The 20,519-nt window shown below is 33.5% G+C and overlaps 1 protein-coding gene across 3 annotated transcripts in view; it reads left to right on the forward strand.

Annotated features, from left to right (window-relative positions):
* The window catches only part of DPH6 (diphthamine biosynthesis 6), a 143,434-nt gene that overhangs the window by 78,743 nt on the left and 44,172 nt on the right, over nt 1–20,519 (forward strand). For all 3 annotated transcript variants that reach the window (XM_004687939.2, XM_012728492.1, XM_012728493.1), the window contains one exon: nt 1,293–1,411. In XM_004687939.2, coding sequence (XP_004687996.1) covers nt 1,293–1,411 — 119 coding nt within the window. The remainder of the gene's footprint in view (nt 1–1,292; nt 1,412–20,519) is intronic.

Consider the following 20,519-nt stretch of genomic DNA (forward strand, 5'->3'; position numbering starts at 1 on the left):
CTCTGCTGTCTCGCCCACTGCACCCTCAGCAGTGTACTTCATCAGCCCTCCTGTTCTGCTCCCCATCCTTTCTCTGGTGAATCCTCTCACAACCCCTGCACCACTGGCCTGTACCCCAGCTCTGTAAGCACAAATAAATAAACCTTTAAAAAAAAAAAAGAAGCTCATATAACTAGGGTATTGAGAACTGATTTTCAAAGGTAAGAATGGAAGTGGGGAAAGATGAGAAGGAGGATGTTGACAGGCAAGATAATGGAGACTCAGACTTCGGTGTTATTAGTGAGAAAAAAATCATTATTGTGCAAAGATTGACTCCATAGTGGAAATTGAAAATAAAGAATGACTTTACTTTCTACTCTTTTAGTCATGCCAAGGAAATACTGAAATATTGAAAGAAAAATGTTTTATCTTCAGGAAGCTAAAAACCTAGAACTTAGTGGACTTGCCAATCATATAGCTCGTTGAGTACAGAAGTAGTTTTCAAACTCAGATTTGTCTTGACTTCCAAACCCATATTCTTTTTCTCTAAATAAATTTTTAAATGAAGTACCTTTTTTTTACATCATTGTTAATTTTCAGACATATGATTTTCTCCCTCAGGTTTGTCACTGTAGTTTTTCCACAAAGCACCCAACTCTATCACCACAGTTGTTTGTGTTCTTTCTACTATACCTTCCCTTGGCCATGCCACAGATATATAGTCAGCTAAAAGATATGTCTGATCCTTCGCAAACCCATATCCTTTACTGCATGATAACATAAAATATGTAATACAGTGCCTACAACATGTTAGGTGTTCAAATATTGTATTTTTTGTTCTTATTTTCACTCATGTTCTTAAAAAATATATTTTGAAGATAGTCGATAAGAATAGTTCATAAACCCATAGATATCATAAATATAGTCAAGACATGACTATTTTGTCAAGATAAATTAGTTTGCCTAGTTTGCATGTGCTTCACAATTTTGATACCCAAGGAAGTTCTAAAAACAAGAATAATCATCCATTAACATTTGGAAGCTTTTTTGCATCAATTTCTAAACTTAGAGTCTTACTAAAATTAATATTTGTAATCTGCTTAGAAATTTCATTTTTATCTGTTTATGCATAGCCTGTGGAAATGAAATATGTTTATGTTGTATATATAAATTTCATTATGCAAAACATGTTTTTTTAAGTATTTTAAATGCTAAAATCCTTGAGCGAAGCATTATGTTTAAAGTCAAAGTAATTGCTAAGGATCCAAGTTTAGAACATTAAGATATCTGATTTTTTCCCTTTTCTTTTATAGGTGTAAAAGGCTTAATCTCCAGCCTTTAGCTTACCTTTGGCAGAGAAACCAGGAAGATTTGCTTCGTGAAATGATATCTTCTAACATTCAAGCAATCATCATCAAAGTAGCAGCTTTGGGTATGTAGCCAGACTTGGAAGGGAGCCACATGTTACCACACAGATAATCTGAGTTCACTAAGAAGGAATTATAAAAGAAAAGGAGGAATGATTTAGAATATAAAAAATGTGGAGCCACAGACTAAATAAATTGAGTAAGCATTATATATGAAGTAGAAAAAAATTTAAAAGGAATTGTGGCTATTTACCAAAGTAATTAATAGTAAGCTTCTTATTTAAAAAAAAATATGTATGACCTCTCTAAAGTTAGTATTGTATTGTATGTAGTCCTTTAAATTCTTTCTATAGTATTTGCAATTCACGTTCATACTACACAAGAAATGTAGGTGGATTTTTATTGAAGCTTCCTAAAATCTATATTTCCATAACCAGTGATATGTTCCTTGTATTTTATTAACATTTTGAATAATGCTAAAATAGAATGGTGGCTTTGTTGTGGTAGATGGAATAAACAGGGTAGTGGTTTTTTGTTGGGGGTGATAAGAAAACCATGTTTGAGAGAATGTCATTTGATCAGTTAGCATAGACACAACAGGCAGGTGGTAATCTGATTCAAATATGGATATTACATATGAACACATTTAATTTGTTATTTTGAATTTTTATAATTATATTCATTTTCTGAGAAACCACAGGGTTGAGCCCAATATATTTATTTCATGAACCTATTACAGTAAATGCCCTGGAGCCTCTGGGTTCTCAAAGCTTAAATCATGTACCTCATTTGAGAGTGTTTACCTTGCTGATCTCTGAAATAACGAGGTCTCAAGCTGTGGAAGATTTTGCAGACAAATTCACATTTTTAAACAGCATTGAAAGAAAAAGCCTATAATACTTCTCCGTGGTAAACACTAAGCTCTCTTCTTGTTTACGTCAAGGTATTGTCTTTCGTGGAAAGTCTTATTTAGAAAACTTGCAGTTGACCTTACTAGCTGTTAAACAGAGAAAGCGAGAAAGCTTGGGATGGTGATTTTGTTTGTTTTGTTTTGTTGAGAAAAAAAAAATACTCAGCAACTCACTGTAGATATATCTGTATGAATCTAGATACAGCATACACTCTCACTTTTTCCAATTAGCACTGTTGGATTTTTTGATTACATAGTTCTATAATGAAGCTCATATGACATCTCACTGGACAGTAGTACACATTCTGTCTCTATTAGAGAGATAAATGAATTAGAACACAGAGACAACCCACCTCATTAGAAAGTTAGAGCCATAGAAAAACTGAGCTAATCAGTCCTCAGTAACAAAATATGTATCTGATTTTAACACATACAACACATAGTTCCTAATGATTAGCTTATAGATGTACAAAGATGGAAGTTATTCTCAAGAACAGTATTAAATAGAAGTTTCCAAGCTCCCCCTCCACATTTAACATTTTCAGAAAAGTTTTCAAGAAAAAAATGGTACAAGAGGATAGTTCTGTGGAGACAGGGAGTCAGCAAAGTTTAATGGCCAATTAGACTATGGGATGACCTTAGGTAGAGCTAGTTCTATATAGAAAACTTGTTTTTATTGAGGAAGTTAACATACAACACATTAGTTTCAGGTTACAACATAATAATTTGTAATTAAATATATTGTGACTTGATCACCACAATAAGTCTAGTTTACATCTGTACACATACATAGTCACAAAATTTTTTTTCTCATGGTAAACATTGTTAAGACTGTTCTTTCAGCAACTTTCAAATATACACTACAATATTTTTAACTGTAATCACTCTGCTATATATCATGTTATTTTATAACTTGAAGTTTATTCCTTTTGACTTTCTCAACCTATTTCACCAATCCCCCACCCCTGCATCTGGCAACCATTAGTCTTTTCTTTGTAACTATGAGTTTGTTTGTGTTTTAGATTCCACATATAATGGGGATTACACAGTATTTGTCTTTCTCTCTTTGACTTATTTCACTGAGCATAAAGCCCTTATGATTTCTGTATGTTGTCATTAGTGGCAAGATTTTATTCTTTTTATGACTGTGTTGGGTATATATGCACATTTGTGTGTGTGTATCCATTTCCTTTACTCACTTATCTACCATTGGACACTTAAGATTGTTTCCGAATTGTTAGCTATTATGAATATTGTTGGAGTGGACATGGGGGATGCATGTATCTTTTCAAATTAGTGTTTAGGTTTTCTTTGGATAAATACCCAGAAGTGGATTTGCTGGTTCATATGGTAGTTCCATTTTTAATTTTTATTTTCCACAGTGACTATACCAATTTACCTTTCAACACACTGGACTAGGATTCCCTTTTCTTTATGTCATCACTAGTGCTTGTTATTTCTTGTCTTTTTGAGAATAGCGATTATAACAGGTGTGAAGTGATATCTTATTGTGATTTTTTATTTACATTTCCCTGATGATTAGTATATTGAGCATTTTTTTTTTCATGTAACTGTTGACTTTCTTTGGAAAAATGTCTATTCAGATAGTTTAGCCATTTTTTAATTATTTAAAAATATATTTCTAGTAATTGTGTTACATGACCTGGATATCTTATAAGTGAATGCATGAAACTTTCTTATTAGCAGCTTGGTATCTAAAGTAGTTTCTGGATATTAGACTTACAAAAGAGCAATTTGTACATTAGTTTTAAGGACAGTTCTGCCTCTAGAAAAAAAAATTTTTGATTATATAAGTATTGCATAATATATCCTTGTCATACAGTATTAAGTTTTCATAAGTAAAGAAAGATTCCATGTTTTTATAAGTTAAAAAAAGATTCCATGTGTTTTCTATCCTCTCCTTTTTGCCAAGCAGCCCTTTCCCAAAGATACCAGTCAGAGAGTTAATCATCTTTGTTGATCACTTTGAGTGTATTTATTTGTGTGTGCAAAAGTAATGTTAGTTTTATGGTATTGTAAATATTACATGAATAGTATCTGTGTATTCATTGATTGTTACTAGCCTTTTTTATTTAATAATGTGTCAGGGATTTTTCCATGTCAATAAATGTAGATGTTGTTTGATTTGTTTTTCAGTAACCTTTAATTGAAGTAAAACATAAATATAAAAATGTGCACAAATTCTTAGTGTACAACTTGATGGATTTCCACAAAGTGAGCATACGTATATGATCTACACCCAAGTTTAGATATAGAACAATGTTAATAATCCTAACTGGCACTTGCCCTCCCAAAGATAATAGCTCTCTGATGTTAAAACTGTAGACAGTTTTTTCCTCTTTTTGAATTTTGTATGATTGAATCATAGAGTATATGAATATCTATTGTGTCTGATTTCTTTGTTTCAACATTATATTTATGAGATTCATCCACATCATTGAATGAAGCAGTTTATTTATTTCTCATTATAGTGTAGTGTCCTGTTATAGATATATACCACAATTTAATTATCCATTCTATCATTGATGACATGTCTGTAGTTTCCAGATTGTGAGGCCATTGTATATTTTCTGCCTTCTACCTAGTACTTCCCATTTCTTCAAGAAACCCAGTTTTCTTTTGGTAGGAAATGATACATATTTATGTGTGTGTGTGTGAATATATCTAATATCTTTTTATCTCATGATATTTAAATAAAATTCAGAACTATAGTAGGACTGTAATAATTCTGTACTCCATCTGTGTTTCTTTTCTTCCACAATGAAAAAATCTTGATTCTCAAAGGTACAGATGTCATTTATTAGAAAATCCTATAATTAATGAGAATTTAAAAAAACAAATAATAGGTCTCTAACCCATTTTTTTCTAATAATTGGGATAAACACCTTAGAAAGAAAGAAGGAAGAATCTATATAATCTCCTTATTAATATGGTACAAACTTGATGACAAAAATAAACAAATGAAACAAAAATCTAATGATATTTTCTAGGAGGGAAGAATTCTCTTTAAACTGCCTTTAGCAGGATATTCTTGGCTCCTATACTTAGTTTCATAAACAAATCGGCAATCTTTGGATTTGAGGACATGACTCCATGGAATATATCATGTAGGTATGTAACTATCAGAATGTGAAGTAGAGATTTTATGAATGGGGCAACTACCTTCAGTGTAAGTCAGACTACATGCATCAGAGACCTTACCTGCTAATCTATGGAAAGCGTGTCTAATGTGGGCAGAGAGCTCTAGGTGTGCTGCACTGACCATCCTGGTCTTCTCCTTGCTTCACCTGACCCTTTGATTGGATCCTTGAAATTATTAACTAAGTATGATGCTAGGTAAGGGTTCTGGTTTGCAGGAGGCTTATTTGACAATACAGCTTTTTTTGGGTTGTTTTTTTTTTAAAGATTTATTTATTTGTGCATACAGAACTGGGGTACAGGCCAGAGGCTCAGGGGCGGCGAGAGGCTTCACCAGAGACAGAGTGGGGAGCAGAACAGGCAGATCGACGAAGTACACTGCTGAGGGGAGCAGCGGGCGGGCCAGGAGAGGTCTGCCACGCCATGTGGTCACCTCCGGGACAGGCTGGAGTCGAACTCATGCGGAAGCGGCTTTAGATTCTCAGTGCTGTGCTTTAACCCACTCCGCCACCAGGGAGAGCCGACAATACAGTTTTTTGTTATTGCAAATAGACATATTCAGTGAAAACTTTCTCAGACCCACGAGTTTTAAGATACTTTTTGGCAAGAATAAAAACAGAATAGAAAATGATAAGAAGGATATAGCTATTGTGTGCAGGACCCTTTGAAAACAAACAAAAATATTGCAGAAGGTGATACACAGAGTCAGTGAGCAGGACAAAGGGCATCCCACTGGAGCACTAGAGAAAGAAGAGTGCAGAGAGGTGATTTCTGGCAATGGCTTGTAGCTGCCAAACCAGAACAACTGGAAAATGAATTGGTATCAGTTACAGTTTGCACCTATTGCTACAGCTATTGCTCAACTTCATCCTAGAGTTTGAGGTGGGTTGAGAGTGTTGAACACATTTTGGGTTAAGAGTTGGCCTAAGGGAGAAGATCGTTGTGGATTCCCCACCATATATGACTCAAGAAGCTTTATACTTTGAAACCCGCAAGAGGTGGACTTTTGTGCCCTGCTGCCCTAGTTCCTATCTGTAATCCCTTACTGACACCAATGTCCCAGACACTGAAAAATGTCCATGAAATAATAGACAACTAAATATCTTGAGTAAAAAAAATTCCTTTACTTAACCCAGCTTTTTGTAGAAATGATATATAAATCAATTTATCTAAAAAAGAAAATGAAGCTCCCTATTATAATCCACAAAATGTATAAATAAAGAGAAAGAACAAGTTGCAGATGTAGGAGCCCAAAAAGCCCTGAAGGAAGCCTCAATCCAGTACAAGTGAGAATATGCTCCATGAAGTTCACGGTAACAGTAATAGCAGTGTTTTCCCAATTGAGGGGGAAAAAAAGGATGATGATAAACAGGAAACAATAAAGGTCAAGAAATTATAGGACTGTTAAAGACAGAGTTAATGAGTCTAAAAATTTTATAACTGACTTTTAAAAATACTGTAGAGGACCTCAGCAGTAGACAAATACAAGTAATGGAGAAAATCAGTAAGACTGAATGTACACATATTCAAGGTATACACAATAAATATTACGTTTAAGAACAAAAAAAAAAAACAATAAATGGGCAGCAGGTCTGAACATATACTTCATCAAACAGGATCTCCAAAAGAGCCAATAGATATGGAAAAAAAATTTCATCATTTTTAGTAAGGGACATACAAGTCAAAACCACAGTGAGGTATCAGCCCATACCTGTGAGAATGGCATGTGTCTTACTTTTATTTTTAATAATATTTTTATTGAGTTAACATCATTGTTTACATTTTAGAAGTGTAGGAGCCTCTCTTTTGGTATAAGAATGGCACATATTTGAAAAAGATCTCCAGTATGTGCTAAAGAGGCACAGAGAAAATGGAGCCCTTATTATATTGGTGGTAGAAATGTAATCCTGTGAGCCATTTTGGAAAGTTATCTGAATTTACTTCATATGATTAACAACTGAATTGTCATAGGACCCAGCAATCCCATTTTGGGGCATCTATCTGAAGAATGTGAAATAATCAACGAAAAATAGGGTATGTTCTACAATGTTTACTGTAGCATTGTTGACAATAGCTAGGGGATGAAACAACCTAAGTGCCCATTGATAGAAGATTGGATTAAGAAGATGGACTTTATCGACAAGATGAAATGTTGTCATTGACAACAAAATGTAAAGTGTTCAAGGAAATTATGTGTGTAAAGCAAGTCAGGATGACAAAGACATGTATTAGATGTTCACATAGTCAACTATTTGACAAAGCAAAATACTTATAAAACTAGCGCCCATGCATAAATAAAGTGGGCCTTCTGAGGTTAAGGAGGAGGAGGGTAGAGATCAGGGCTAAAGGGGTACAAAGAACGGTGGTGGCAGAAAAAAATAAGGATGCATAACATGCAACTGATAGAAGAGGAAAAATCCACAAATACAAGTAATGGAGAAAATCAGTAAGACTGAATGTACACATATTCAAGCTTTCAAATTTCTTTTCACCAAAACTAAACCAAGTGGACAGAAATTCATTAGGGATATAGAAATTTGAACAACACTAGCAACTACTTATAAAACACTGCTCTCATCATCAAAAACACACTTTCTTTCAAAGGGCACACAGACATCAAGACCAACCAGATGATAGATCATAAGACAAATCGCAGTCTATGTAATCATAATGAAGTCAATCTAAGCATGTTTTCAGATCAGCAAGGTATTAAACTGGAAATCAATAACAGATATATCTGGAAAAGCCCCCATATTCTTAGAAATGAGCCAACACACTTTAAAATAACTCACTACACAAAGAAGAAAATATTTTTTGAGTGGAAATAAAGCTGCAACATATAAGAGTTTATAGGATACAAATAAAATTTCATATTACATTTCCACTTATATGACATTTTTAAATAGAAAATTATAGAGAAAGAAGTTAGCTCACTGGTTGCCAAGTACTGGGCATTGGGAGAAGGTCTGGCTACAAGGTAACAACTTTTCTCAGGAACTTTTGGAGTAATGGAAATGTTTTTAGATCATTGTGATAGTGGTTCCATGCTTCAGTGTATTTATTGGAACTTAACAAATTTTATATGCAACATGTATTGTACAATATTGTAAAAGTATTGTATTGTAAAGTTAATTTTTTAAATGAAAACAAGTAAAGCAGTAGATAAAATTCCTCCGAAGACAATTATTGGCAGATAGTCAACAAATGGATTATAATGGACCTCAAATATTCAGAAATCACAAGGGACAACATATCATTGTTAAGTAGCACTGTACCTATTCTAAACTTTTTTTTACTCATTAAGGAAGCAAAACTTTAAGTACAAGATTACAAATAGCCAACCCCTTCTCCCATAGCACACTTCAATATATGTTCTGACCGTTAGATACATTTCACTGTTACAAATACACAAGAGGACAAGAAATATATTTCATAGACATATATGAAAACTACCTTTGTTAATATTCTCAGAGCAGTGGTATCATTAAAAATTGGACCTGGCAATTATGACACTAGTTAATTAATGACTGGTAAAAAGAAAGATATAAAGTTTAGCTTAAGCAATTAAGTGATTTTGCACAAATACTGACTATGAAAGATGATAAATTCATGATGAAACTGGTAAGATTCTAGGATTTGAATGTAGGAATGAGGTGATGGGAGAGAGGAAAAATACAGAGCTATGTATCTTTCCATTTTACCAAATTATTCTTTTGTTTTGCCTGATCTGGTAATCCCAGGTCTGAATTTAAAGTTACTTATACCGAAGGACAGTATTATCAGTACACAAAATACATTATTAATAGCGCTAAATTTGACAATGCATATTCTTAAAACTCTTAGGAGTATGTCATAGCTTCATCCATGTACTCAAATTATAGCCGATATAAAAACACAGGGCTGTTTGTCCTGTTATTCTTCATCTGTTCAACTCTGTATTAAGTACCTGGGAGTGAGTTCAAGACATGTTAACAAGGCTGCTGGATTTGCTGCTCAGTAGATGTGGATTTATAACTGAGCCAGAAACACCAATCACAGAGGAATAGGTAATAAATGGAAATGGGAGGGATCACAGGACACGAAAAAGCACTGATAAGTAGATTACAATTCTTTGGAGGAGCAATGAACTCCATGCCAGCACACCTGAGTTCAAAAATAATACTCTTAAGGTTGCTTCCCAGATAGAAGCATGTTAAATGAAACTCTGGGTCTATGTATGAGCTCTACTTAAGGTTTCATGTGGAGCATTCAGAGCACCAAAATGACAGCATGCCCCTTGACGACTCAGGATAGGAACAGTTTACTAGTTACCATTCAATCATTGGTTTATAGGCTATAGTTATTGATCTGATCATTTTTCTGATGGCTTGACTATTACAAAATTAATTTACATAAGTAGAGGATTCTGAGTAGTAGAACTTTTGCACCCTTTCTGAGCTGTAATCAAAACAATATAATGCTAAGACATCTACTGAAGTATATGTCCACTGTCTGTCCTAGCTACAGTCATATAGGATATTTGAATGTAAATGGAATATACTTAAGGAAATTAGAGCATCACCCTTGAGGGAGATGGACTTGGGGGAGCTCTAAGGAATCAGTATTACTGATAACTCCTTTGTGGAGTTGTGCAAAAGTGTGTTTATGGAAAAATCTACGATACCCAGACAAAATTATATTTGATACACTAATTGAAATGGGGAAATGCATTATTTTTGTGTCCAAACCACTTTCCTAAAGGAACAACTGTCACTTATGTGTCATGATAATAACCCATGTTGTGATAGTTACTGTTGCTATGTAAGACATTCTATACTGCCAAAATAATGTTCAAGAAAGCACATGATAAAAAGAAACTTGCTAGTCCAAATGGAGACACTAGAGGGAGCTCTCTTCCAGGAGACTGGCTGAATCTAGAAAATGGCCCTGGAGGGACAACAAAGCTTTAAATGACTGAACTAATAGAGTATTTCCTTTAATGGAACATCTTATCAGTCATGAGTGCAGGAAGGTTTTCTGTTCTCACCTGGAAAAGATTATTGAATATTATAATCATTATGGGAGTTGCTGTTTTTAAAGATCAGTGACCAAGAGTGCCAGAGGCCAACCTGAGGATACCCACTTATGGGAACACTTCCACAAAGTATGATATGATATTATTGAGCAGTGTGGCCTTTATATTTGTTTTATAATGGTCTGAGTGCTACAGAAAGAAGGGTATTTTCTTTGGTAGAATTGTATAATGATTGGGACTGGACAGCTAAAGGAACAGTTCTGTGTTATCCTGAAGAAAGCATGTTACATAGTGACATCTGTAAGCTTATGACTATTTAAGAAAAAACTGGGACATAGGGATGTAGGTATGTGCTCAACCGGGACGGAATTCAGAATTTTTGGAACACTATCTCACATGTGGATGTGCATGAGAAAAGTTAGTTTTGTTGGGAAGAAATTGAGAATGGTACTGTAACTCTGACTTCCCATGTTAACAAGGGCTAGAGTATATCCAGTGTGACAGAGAAGATCCCAGAGAAATATTCTGATTGTCCTGAACTTCTCCCTGATTTTCTATGTTGTCTGATTACTTCCATTCTTTAAATTATCAGTGAAGGCTGATGCCAGAGATCTATTTGAATCTAATTTGACAATCCAATCTTTTGGTTTAACTCAATTTTTCATTTAATATATACCTTGTTACATATCCAGGGGTTGTAATAAAAACACATTTATTTTAATGCACAGTGAAACTTTCTAAGCAAATTTTATAGAAACTTGAGGTTAGGCTAAAAGACATTAGAATTTTGTACAACTAAAGACACAACTCTAAGGGGATTTATTTCTCTGGCGGTATGTTTATGTTTCAAAAGAATGAACTTTGGATGGCTCTTGGAAATAGCTCTTGAGTTATAAAGCTATAGACACTAGATTTATCATCTATACCCAGAAAAGGCTTTTTGTTCATTGCTAAATATGAAATCTTTTCTTCCTTTTTCCAGGAAAATCTCACAAGGTGAAGGGAAACAAATCTTTTTTTTTTTCCTATGTAAACATGCATATTTATTTTGGTGATACAGCTAACCTATGATAGACATAACTACTTCAAACATTACATCTCATTCTCACTACCTTGCTTCTGGGAAAAGAGGTGGGGTATACAAAAATGGAATGATATTATCTACTTACTGTAACAGTAATCTGTTCTGCTCCAGGAAGCTTGTTTTACCATTCAGGATATTTAAATTAAAAGTAAATATAACAGTCTCAAAGTAGCGAAACTAATATGATGGCTACCAAAATGATAGTTGAGAACAATTAGTGAGATTTTTATAAGTGCTTTCCCAATTTCTCCTTCCATTTTTAGAATTCTGTTATATGTCTTATCAGAGCATTTCGCTGCAGTATTTTTTAGCAGTTGTATAGAGACAGGATGAACATACCATTTATGTACTTCAATGTTTTTAGTATAGTCACATTGTAACCACCACCAGAATAGAATTTTTAAACATGCTGTTCCCCTCAAAGGAAGTCTATAATCATTTGTAGTCTTTCTCTATTTACTCTGAACCTTCCCTTCCTGCACCTTTAGGACTTTATAGAGCTTCATTCAGTTTGCTAGGAGTTTTGCAAATTGCTAATAAGAGTGGTTGACCTATAACTTTCTTTCCTGGTTATGACAGTTTTGTATAATAAGGTTTAATTCTTATAATCTTTAAAGTGTTTCTTTTTCCTACTGTCTGAAAATTTTTCTGTAAATTGGTATTGATTCTTCAGTGTTTCAAAACATTTATTTCTTAAGGCATCTGGATATGGAGATTTCTTCTTGGGAAATTGTTTTACTACATTAAGACTACTCAAATACTATTATATATTTCTTATATTAGTTTTTAGTTTCATCTAAATTTCCGTTTCTTCTGAGTTTTGAAAATTAACTCCCAATGTCTTCTTACTATGTGTTCATCATCTGTAGGATTGGTAGTGATGTCATCTTTTCTCTTTCTTGTTGGTAATTTGCTTTTATCACTCTTACTGTAGTTCACAATTTTATTAGTCTTTTGACTTTTCATCTCTTCTGACTTCTTGATGTATACATACATGCCAAATTTCACCCTCACTTTCTACCATATATATTTATGGTTTAATTTTCCACTTAATTGCAATTACAGCTATATTCATTATCAGTTAGCTCAAAATACTGTCTAGTTTCCATTGTAGTGTTTTCATTAATCCATGGATTACTTAGAAATGCATTCCACAATTTCATGCATTGCTTAGTTTCCAAACATAAGTATTTTCTACATATTTTTATGTAATTGATTTCTAGATCAATCACACTTCAGTCAAGTAATATACTCAGGTTTATTTCAATTCTTTGTTTTATAGTTAACATAACATTGGATTTTATTATTGATATACTCTATCTAAAAAAACTTAATTCACTATTTTTACTGGTATAATCAATGTTATTTCTTAACTTTCTTAGTTTATCCATTATGTGTTATTGGTTCTTCAAAATTTATTACTTTTTACTTTATTTTTCTGTCTTTTTCTATATGGAATATTTATTGTTTTCTCTTATTTGGAGCTAGATGTATATTACTAGTTATTTGCTATAATATGTTGACAAGTATTCTTTAGAATATTATTATTTCAATATTAATAAGAAAAATGGAATAATAATGTATTTTCAGTCCCTCCTAATCATGTATGTGCAATTTTTCTGTAAAGGTTTCAGAATTAGTTATCCGTCAGTAACCATTAAAAATTTAGTGTTTTATTGACACCTTTGTTCTCTTTATATCATAAATTATTGAATATACTTAATTTGCTTTCCAGTAATAATTATAAGATTAATTATAGCCATTGCTTCCCTTTCTGCTCATAATTCATTTCTTTTTTCTTTTTTTCTTTTGATTGCTGCATTCTTTGTCTGTGAGTTATCACTCTTGGACAGAATATATTCAATCATTTCATTGCTATTTCTCCTCCTAACTGGTACAGGACTAATGCTATTTCACTTTCTGACTAGTTTTGCTGAAAACTAAAAAAGTGTTATTTTAAAACAATAAATTCACCTGACAAAAATTTAAAAACCTGTGGTGTTTTCTTCCAAGCAACACTGGGGACTGACATATTTGAATCCCTTCTTGGATTTACATATTTTTATACAGCCTTTATTTTCTTCATCAGTTACTGCAGTTTTTTGCCTATATTACTATATGGTTATTGTATTTTTTTCTGTTAGCATCACTGTGTCCCTTTATTCCTTTCCCCTCCCCTTTACCTCAGAGCCATAAGGATATTTATTAATGTCCACAGATTCTGAAAGTGTTTTACATTATCAAGTTGTATGGCATATAAATGTCCAGTAGTTGTTTTTATTGTTCTGACTTTGACCTTCCATCTATTTTGTTGAAAATGGCCCCTTTATATTGCTGAAAATGGTTGTTTTCACCCTTTCTTGTGCCTACATAATACTTCATGGTATATATACTTTTTAGATTGGCTATCTCTGTTAAACACGGATGCAAAATTCTTCCACAGAATTTTGGCATATCAAATACAACAGTAATACATAAAGAGAATTATACATCATGACCAAACAGGATTCATTCCAAGGTTGTAAATATGGCTCATATTTACATATGTATAATTACATATACATATACATGAAGTATATACATGGAATATTAGTATATACCATGAAGTGAATGTGTGTATGTATAGTATGTGTACATTATATGGTGTTAGTGAATAATCCAGCTAATTTCATTTATGTGTGTTTTCCCAATTTTCCTATCCCTACTTATTCAAGATACTATCTTTTCCCAATTTATGGTCATGGATGTTTTATCATAGATTCAGTACTAGAATGTATATAGATTTATTTCTGGGCTTTTGATTCTGTTTCATTTACCCATATACCTGTTTTTGTTTGCATTGATACCATATTATTATTAATACTGCTACTATATAGTAAAGTTTAAAGTTGGGTAAAATGATGCCTTCATTTTTCTTCTATTTTCTTGGGGGTACTTTTAGAATTCAGAGTATTTTGTGGTTCCATATAAATTTCAATAAGCTTGTTAAGTTTCTTGAAAAATGTTTCTTGGCATTTTGATGGGGACTGTGTCAAGTTTGTATATTTTAGGCAGAATAGTAATTTTTGATTATAATTTCGATTATATTATAATCATGATTATATCCCACACATAAACATGGGGTATCCTTTCATCTCCTTTGTTGCTATCTCAGTCCTCTACTAACATCTTGAGTTTTCATTAAACCTCCTTTACGTCCTTTGTTAAATTGATTCTGAGGTATTTAGGTGTTTTTTTGGAGCAGTTATACATGGATTTGTTTTTTAAATTCCTTTTGCTTCTTGTTCATTGTATATATGAAATCTAGAGATTTTTGAATGTTGATTTTGTAACCTGCCACTTTGCTGTACATTTATTGTTTATAATAGCTTTTGGTGTAAATTTCAAGCACAGAATCTTTTACCCAGCAAGATTAACAGTCAAGATAGAAGAAAGAGTGAGGAACTTCACTGGAAAGCAAAAACTGAAAGAATTTATCAACACTAAGTGACACACAGAGAAAGTCTAAAGAGGCAACAGAAAAATGTATATCAAGACAATAGACAATGAAATTACTTAAGATGGAGAAGGAGGAGGAGAGTAACAATATGACCCCACCAAAAACTAGTCAAAGACCAAATTATCCCACAAATAACCTACTACATACTAATCTCAGTAAAACTCTCAGACAATAATAGAAGTAACACATAAGACAATGAGAATGGAACTTAAGTAAACATAACAGGAAATCAAAAATAAAAAAAATAAAAACTAAGCCAAAGCAAAAGCATTACAAAATGACACTGACCACTTATGTCTCAGTGGTCACCTTAAACATAATTGGGCTGAATGAATTTCAAAATAAAGTCCAACCTTCTATTGTTTACAAGAAACTCACCAACAAAGGCAAACACTGACTTAGAGTTAAAGGTTATAGACAGTTATACAAGCAAATGGCAATCAAAACTAATGAGGAACAGCTATATTTATATAAAATAAAATAGTCAATTGAGAAAGGTAATATGAGATAGAGGACACGATAAATAAAAAATTTAAATTATCTGAAGACCAATGAAATGAAAAGACAAGTTACCACATCTGATGGAATGCAAGAAAAGTGATATGAAGAGGGGGAGTTTATAACAATATAGGCCCACAAAAATTTAAAAAAAGAAAACTTTTGATTAAACAATCTCACCTTACATTGGAAGAACTAGAAAAAGAGCAAACAAAACCAGAAGTTAGCAGAAGGAAGAAAGTAATAAGAATTAAAACAGAAATACGTGAAATAGAAACCAAAAATACTATATATCAGTGAAACTAAGGACTAGTCTTTTGAGAAGATTAAAACCTGTACCAGGATGAAATAGATAGCTTGAACAGATCAATCACAATTTAAAAAAAAAATCAAAACAGTAATGAAAAGTTTTCTTAAGAACAAAATCCAAAACCATATTTCTTCACTAGTGAATTCTTCCAGACTTTCAAACAAAATCTAATAGCTTTCCTCAAACTTTTCCAAAATTGAAGAGGGTAAAACATTCCCAACCATATATTAAGAGACCAGCATCACTCTGATCCCAAAACCAGACAAGGACAACACAAAACAAAACTATAAATGGATATCTCTGTTGAACATAGATGCAAGATTCCCTTGACATATCTTGGCAAATGAAATCCAGCAACAATACATAAAAAGAATTAATACATCATGACCAAGTGGGATTCATTCCAACGTTGGATATATGGTTCAATATATACAGACAATGTAAATCAACACGTCACAAAAAAAATTACAAGATAAAAGCTCTCAATATATTGGAATAAAAGGACATACTTCAGTATAATAAAGAGCACATATAACAAACCCACAACTAACATGATACTCTACAGTGAAAAATTAAAAGCCAGATCAGAAACAAGACAAAGTTCAAGATAGTTAAGTCTTAGTAAATGGGGAAGGTAGTGGGATAACAGATTATAGATTAAAAGTCTGAAGCCATAAAATACATAGAAAAAACATAGGGGCTAACAACAACAAGGAAAACAAAGCAAAAGTAAACAAATGGGACTACACTTGTTTCACTTTTGTAAAGCGCAAGAAATCATTGCAAAAACAAAAACAGTGTGCTGACCGAGGGAAGATATTTCAAGTCACACATCTGATAAGGAGTTTATTTCCAAAGTATGTAAAGAACTCATACAACTCAACAGCAGCAACAGAAATAAATCAAAAATTGGGCAAAAGACCAAATAGACCCTTCTCCAAAGAAGAAGCTTGGTCCACAAGCACATTTTAAAAATTTTCAAAATCACTTATTATAAAGGAAATACAAATCGTAGCCATGAGATATCACCTTTACCTGTAAGAATGGCCTATATATTGGCCCTCCCTGGTGGCACAATGGGTAGGGATGCAGCACTGCAAGCTAGCCGCAGCTGCTTCAGTGCGAGTTCGAACCACAGCTCCTGCTCCCCTCAGCAGTATACTTCCTCGACATGGCTGTTCTGCTCCCCACTCTGTCTCTGGTGAATCCTCTCACCACCCCTGTACCTCTGGCTTGTACCCCATTTCTGTATGCATAAATAAAAGTCTTTTTTAAAAAGTCATTAAAAAAAAAAAAGAACAGCCTATATCAAAAAGATTTGAAACATTTGTTGGTGAAGAGTGGAGGAGAGGAACCATCATATGCTATGAGTGGGGATATAAATTGGTAACACCTCTATGGAAAACAGCAAAGATTCCTTTAAAAAATAAAAATGGAAATACTGTATTATCTAGAAACACCACTCCTAGGTATTTGTCCTAAGAATGTGGAAACACTCATACTAAAAGATATTTGCACCCACATACCTGTTTTTGTACCGATACCATATTATTTATTTTTCCTTTTTTTTTTTTTAAGGTTTATTTTATTTATTTATACAGAACCAAGATGCAGGCCAGAGGTACAGGGTTGGTGAGAGGATTCACCAGAGGCAGAGAGGGGGAATATAACAGACAGATTGAGGAGGTACTCTGCCGAGGGGAGCAGCAGGCTGGTCAGGAAAGGTCACCACCCTGACCAGAGACCGAGCTAGTGCAGAGGCTGCTTGGCTAGTTTTGCTGCTGCACTTTAACCCATTGTGCAACGAAGGAGGGCCCAGATACCATATTATTTTTAATACTGCTGCTATATAGTCATGTTTAATCCAATAGTATCACAATAGCCAAGATATATTAATCAACCTAAATGTCCATCACCTAATGCATAAACAAATTATGAATATATACTTAGTGGAATAATACTCTGCTACTAAAAAAAGATGAAATCTTGCCTTTTGGGACAATCTGGATGGAACTTGAGGTGACTATGCCAAGCAAAATAATTCAGAAGGTGAAAGATAATTACTGGATGGTTTCATTCATTTGTAGAAGCAGTGAAAACAAAAGCAAAGTACAAAAGAAATGACTCAGTCTCTGAAAAGTATGGTGGAACCAGAAGGAAAGGAAAAGTGGTTAGGATAAAGGATAGAGGGGATCAATTTGCTAGTGTAACAGCATTAGAACACTGGTTTGGTATGAGTGACACATATATATGTATTCAGGTATGAGGTTGTGTTACAGACAGGGAGAGAGGGGCACCCCTGAAGCCCCAAACCTGCCTGCTCTAAGTGGGTTCTGCCATCCGCCGCGTCAAGACAAAACATATAAAACTTTAATGAAAAGGGACTTTAATACAGTAAATATACAATACGGAACACAGAGAATATAACTTCTAAATCAAACACCTGAAGTTACCCATCCCCTCGTGGGCAAAAGTCAACCCAAAAGGGATTGGTCCAAAGCAAGGCCTGAAAGCTGCCACAAGCCTAAAGCACCTTCTGGCCAGGACTCATGGAAAAGGATCAGAAATGGCCAGACAAAGCTGGGAGGAAAAGAGCAAAGTCAAAATCAACATAAACACTGCCATAGTCACCTCCCTGCAGGTCTCTCACCCACATATGCCTTAACCAGTCCAGGGTCAGGAAACAAGCACGGTTTCTTTTTCACACGCTTGCTGCTCCATGCGGCTTCCTCAGGTCTCCTACTTGTTCTCCATCCAGCTTCCTTCTTTTCTTCTCCCCTCCTTCTCTTCTCTCCTTTTTCTCTGCTCAGCTCTACCCTCCTTCTGGGTGGGGCAGGGAACCTGGAACTTCCCCTTTTCCTAGGATCACTCTGTTACAGTTGTTAGTGGAACTATATAAATATTATGAATCTTGGTAAATCAATATAATTTTTTAAGAGTACTGAATTCAAATCAAAACGTCATATCATTGCCTGATTTTACCACTCAGCCTTACAACTTAGAGTATTCATTCAGCTCCAAACCCCCATTTCTACATCCTTTCTTATCAATAAAGGAAATGTTCGTAGCATTTATCCTACTAAATATTTACTGCAAAAATAGAACAGCATGTGTGCAAGTTCTTTCAGTTTTGTTTACCATGTTACATACATAATTATTACTGCTAGAAAGATATGGGGTAATTATAAGCAACTTTTCAGGCACAGTAATTTATGTAACAACTATATTTCTCATATATCTTATCTTCTCATATATTTTATTGGTTGTTTCATTTTCCTGTTTAGCAAAAAAAGAATCTGGGTTTTGTTGTATAACTGTGCTGCAACATAAATCTAATATGCCTCCCTTTCTTGTCTCCTCTTTTAAAAATTATTGGAACTTTCATATGCAGCAGTTGGAAATATAGGCAAGACAATTGAAGTGTTTGGTTCTCCATGGAAGTGAAAATAGAATATATGTTTTTCTTTTTTGGGCAGGTTCAGAAAAGTCAACATCTAAATTTTGGGATTTTTTGGCATCCTATGCTGTACTTGTTAGCTTTACTTTTTTTTTTTCTTTCTTCTTTTGTTTTGTTAAAGATATTTCACAGCAACAGTGACATAGCAACACAGTTACTAAATAACTTTTTAAATGACCCTAAAAATTTTTGATAGGTACAGTAAATGAATTCATAGTTGACATTGATGTTGACTTACACAAATTTTTCTAAAAGGGAATGATTGTATTAAGCAGTTAAAAATATAACTGTTACTGTACAAAGCCCTGCTTTATAGGTTTTTAAAGAACAAATACTACAAATAGTTTTAGATAGTAATTAGATGGAAAAATCACTGACTTTATTTCATTTTATTTTTTGGCTACTGGATAAAAAAGGTTTTATTTAAAAAAAAAATTTCTCACCTGCCTCAGGCAGGAGTAATTACTTGTAGGCATATTTAATGGAGCCTGTGCGCTCTGGGGCCATTCAGCTGTGCTTCAATAATTGCATTTTTTTTTTTTTAGTATGAAGGTTGTTTAACATACCAAGTCACAAAAGAAGTTAAATATCTTTTAGATAAATAATTATAATTATTTTATAAACTGAGCACTAAAGAATGCATTCACAAATAAGAGACTCCAATCTAGAGTCTGTAGTTTTATCTCTGTCTCTACTTTATCAATATTAGCATGACTTCAGCCTGCTTCTATTCTTTGCTTCCCCTTTATTCTATTTATTTTTACTGGAAAAGTTCAAATTTTATTTAAACAACATATACTGGGAAGGTAATAATTTTTCAGTTCAGTCTTTAGGAAAATTAATATTGTTCCATGTCTCAGATTGAAATTAATGAATTCATCTTTTTCTCTTTTGGGTTTTGTTTTTGTTTTTTTTTTCCTAGGCTAACTTTCTCTTCATTCATAATCTCTTAAGATCTAATTCTCTGGCAGTTACTGTTCTGATTCTGCCACTCCTGACATAGAAAACCTACATACCAATATGCAGTTAAAATAGTATTACCAAATTATTATTCATATTTGGGGTAGACTTTTTCACTACAGAAGTCTTTTCAACATTGAAGTCTATTGGTATTTATAGTGTGATATAATTTACTTATAACTTTTCAAAGACATGTCTTCTGTAAAGGGACCAGATTTTATGCATATAATTTACTTATAACTTTTCAAAGACATGTCTTCTGTAAAGGGACCAGATTTTATG

Source organism: Condylura cristata, unplaced genomic scaffold, assembly GCF_000260355.1.
Source record: "Condylura cristata isolate star-nosed mole 26May11 unplaced genomic scaffold, ConCri1.0 scaffold00023, whole genome shotgun sequence".
NCBI classification, from domain to species: domain Eukaryota; kingdom Metazoa; phylum Chordata; class Mammalia; order Eulipotyphla; family Talpidae; genus Condylura; species Condylura cristata.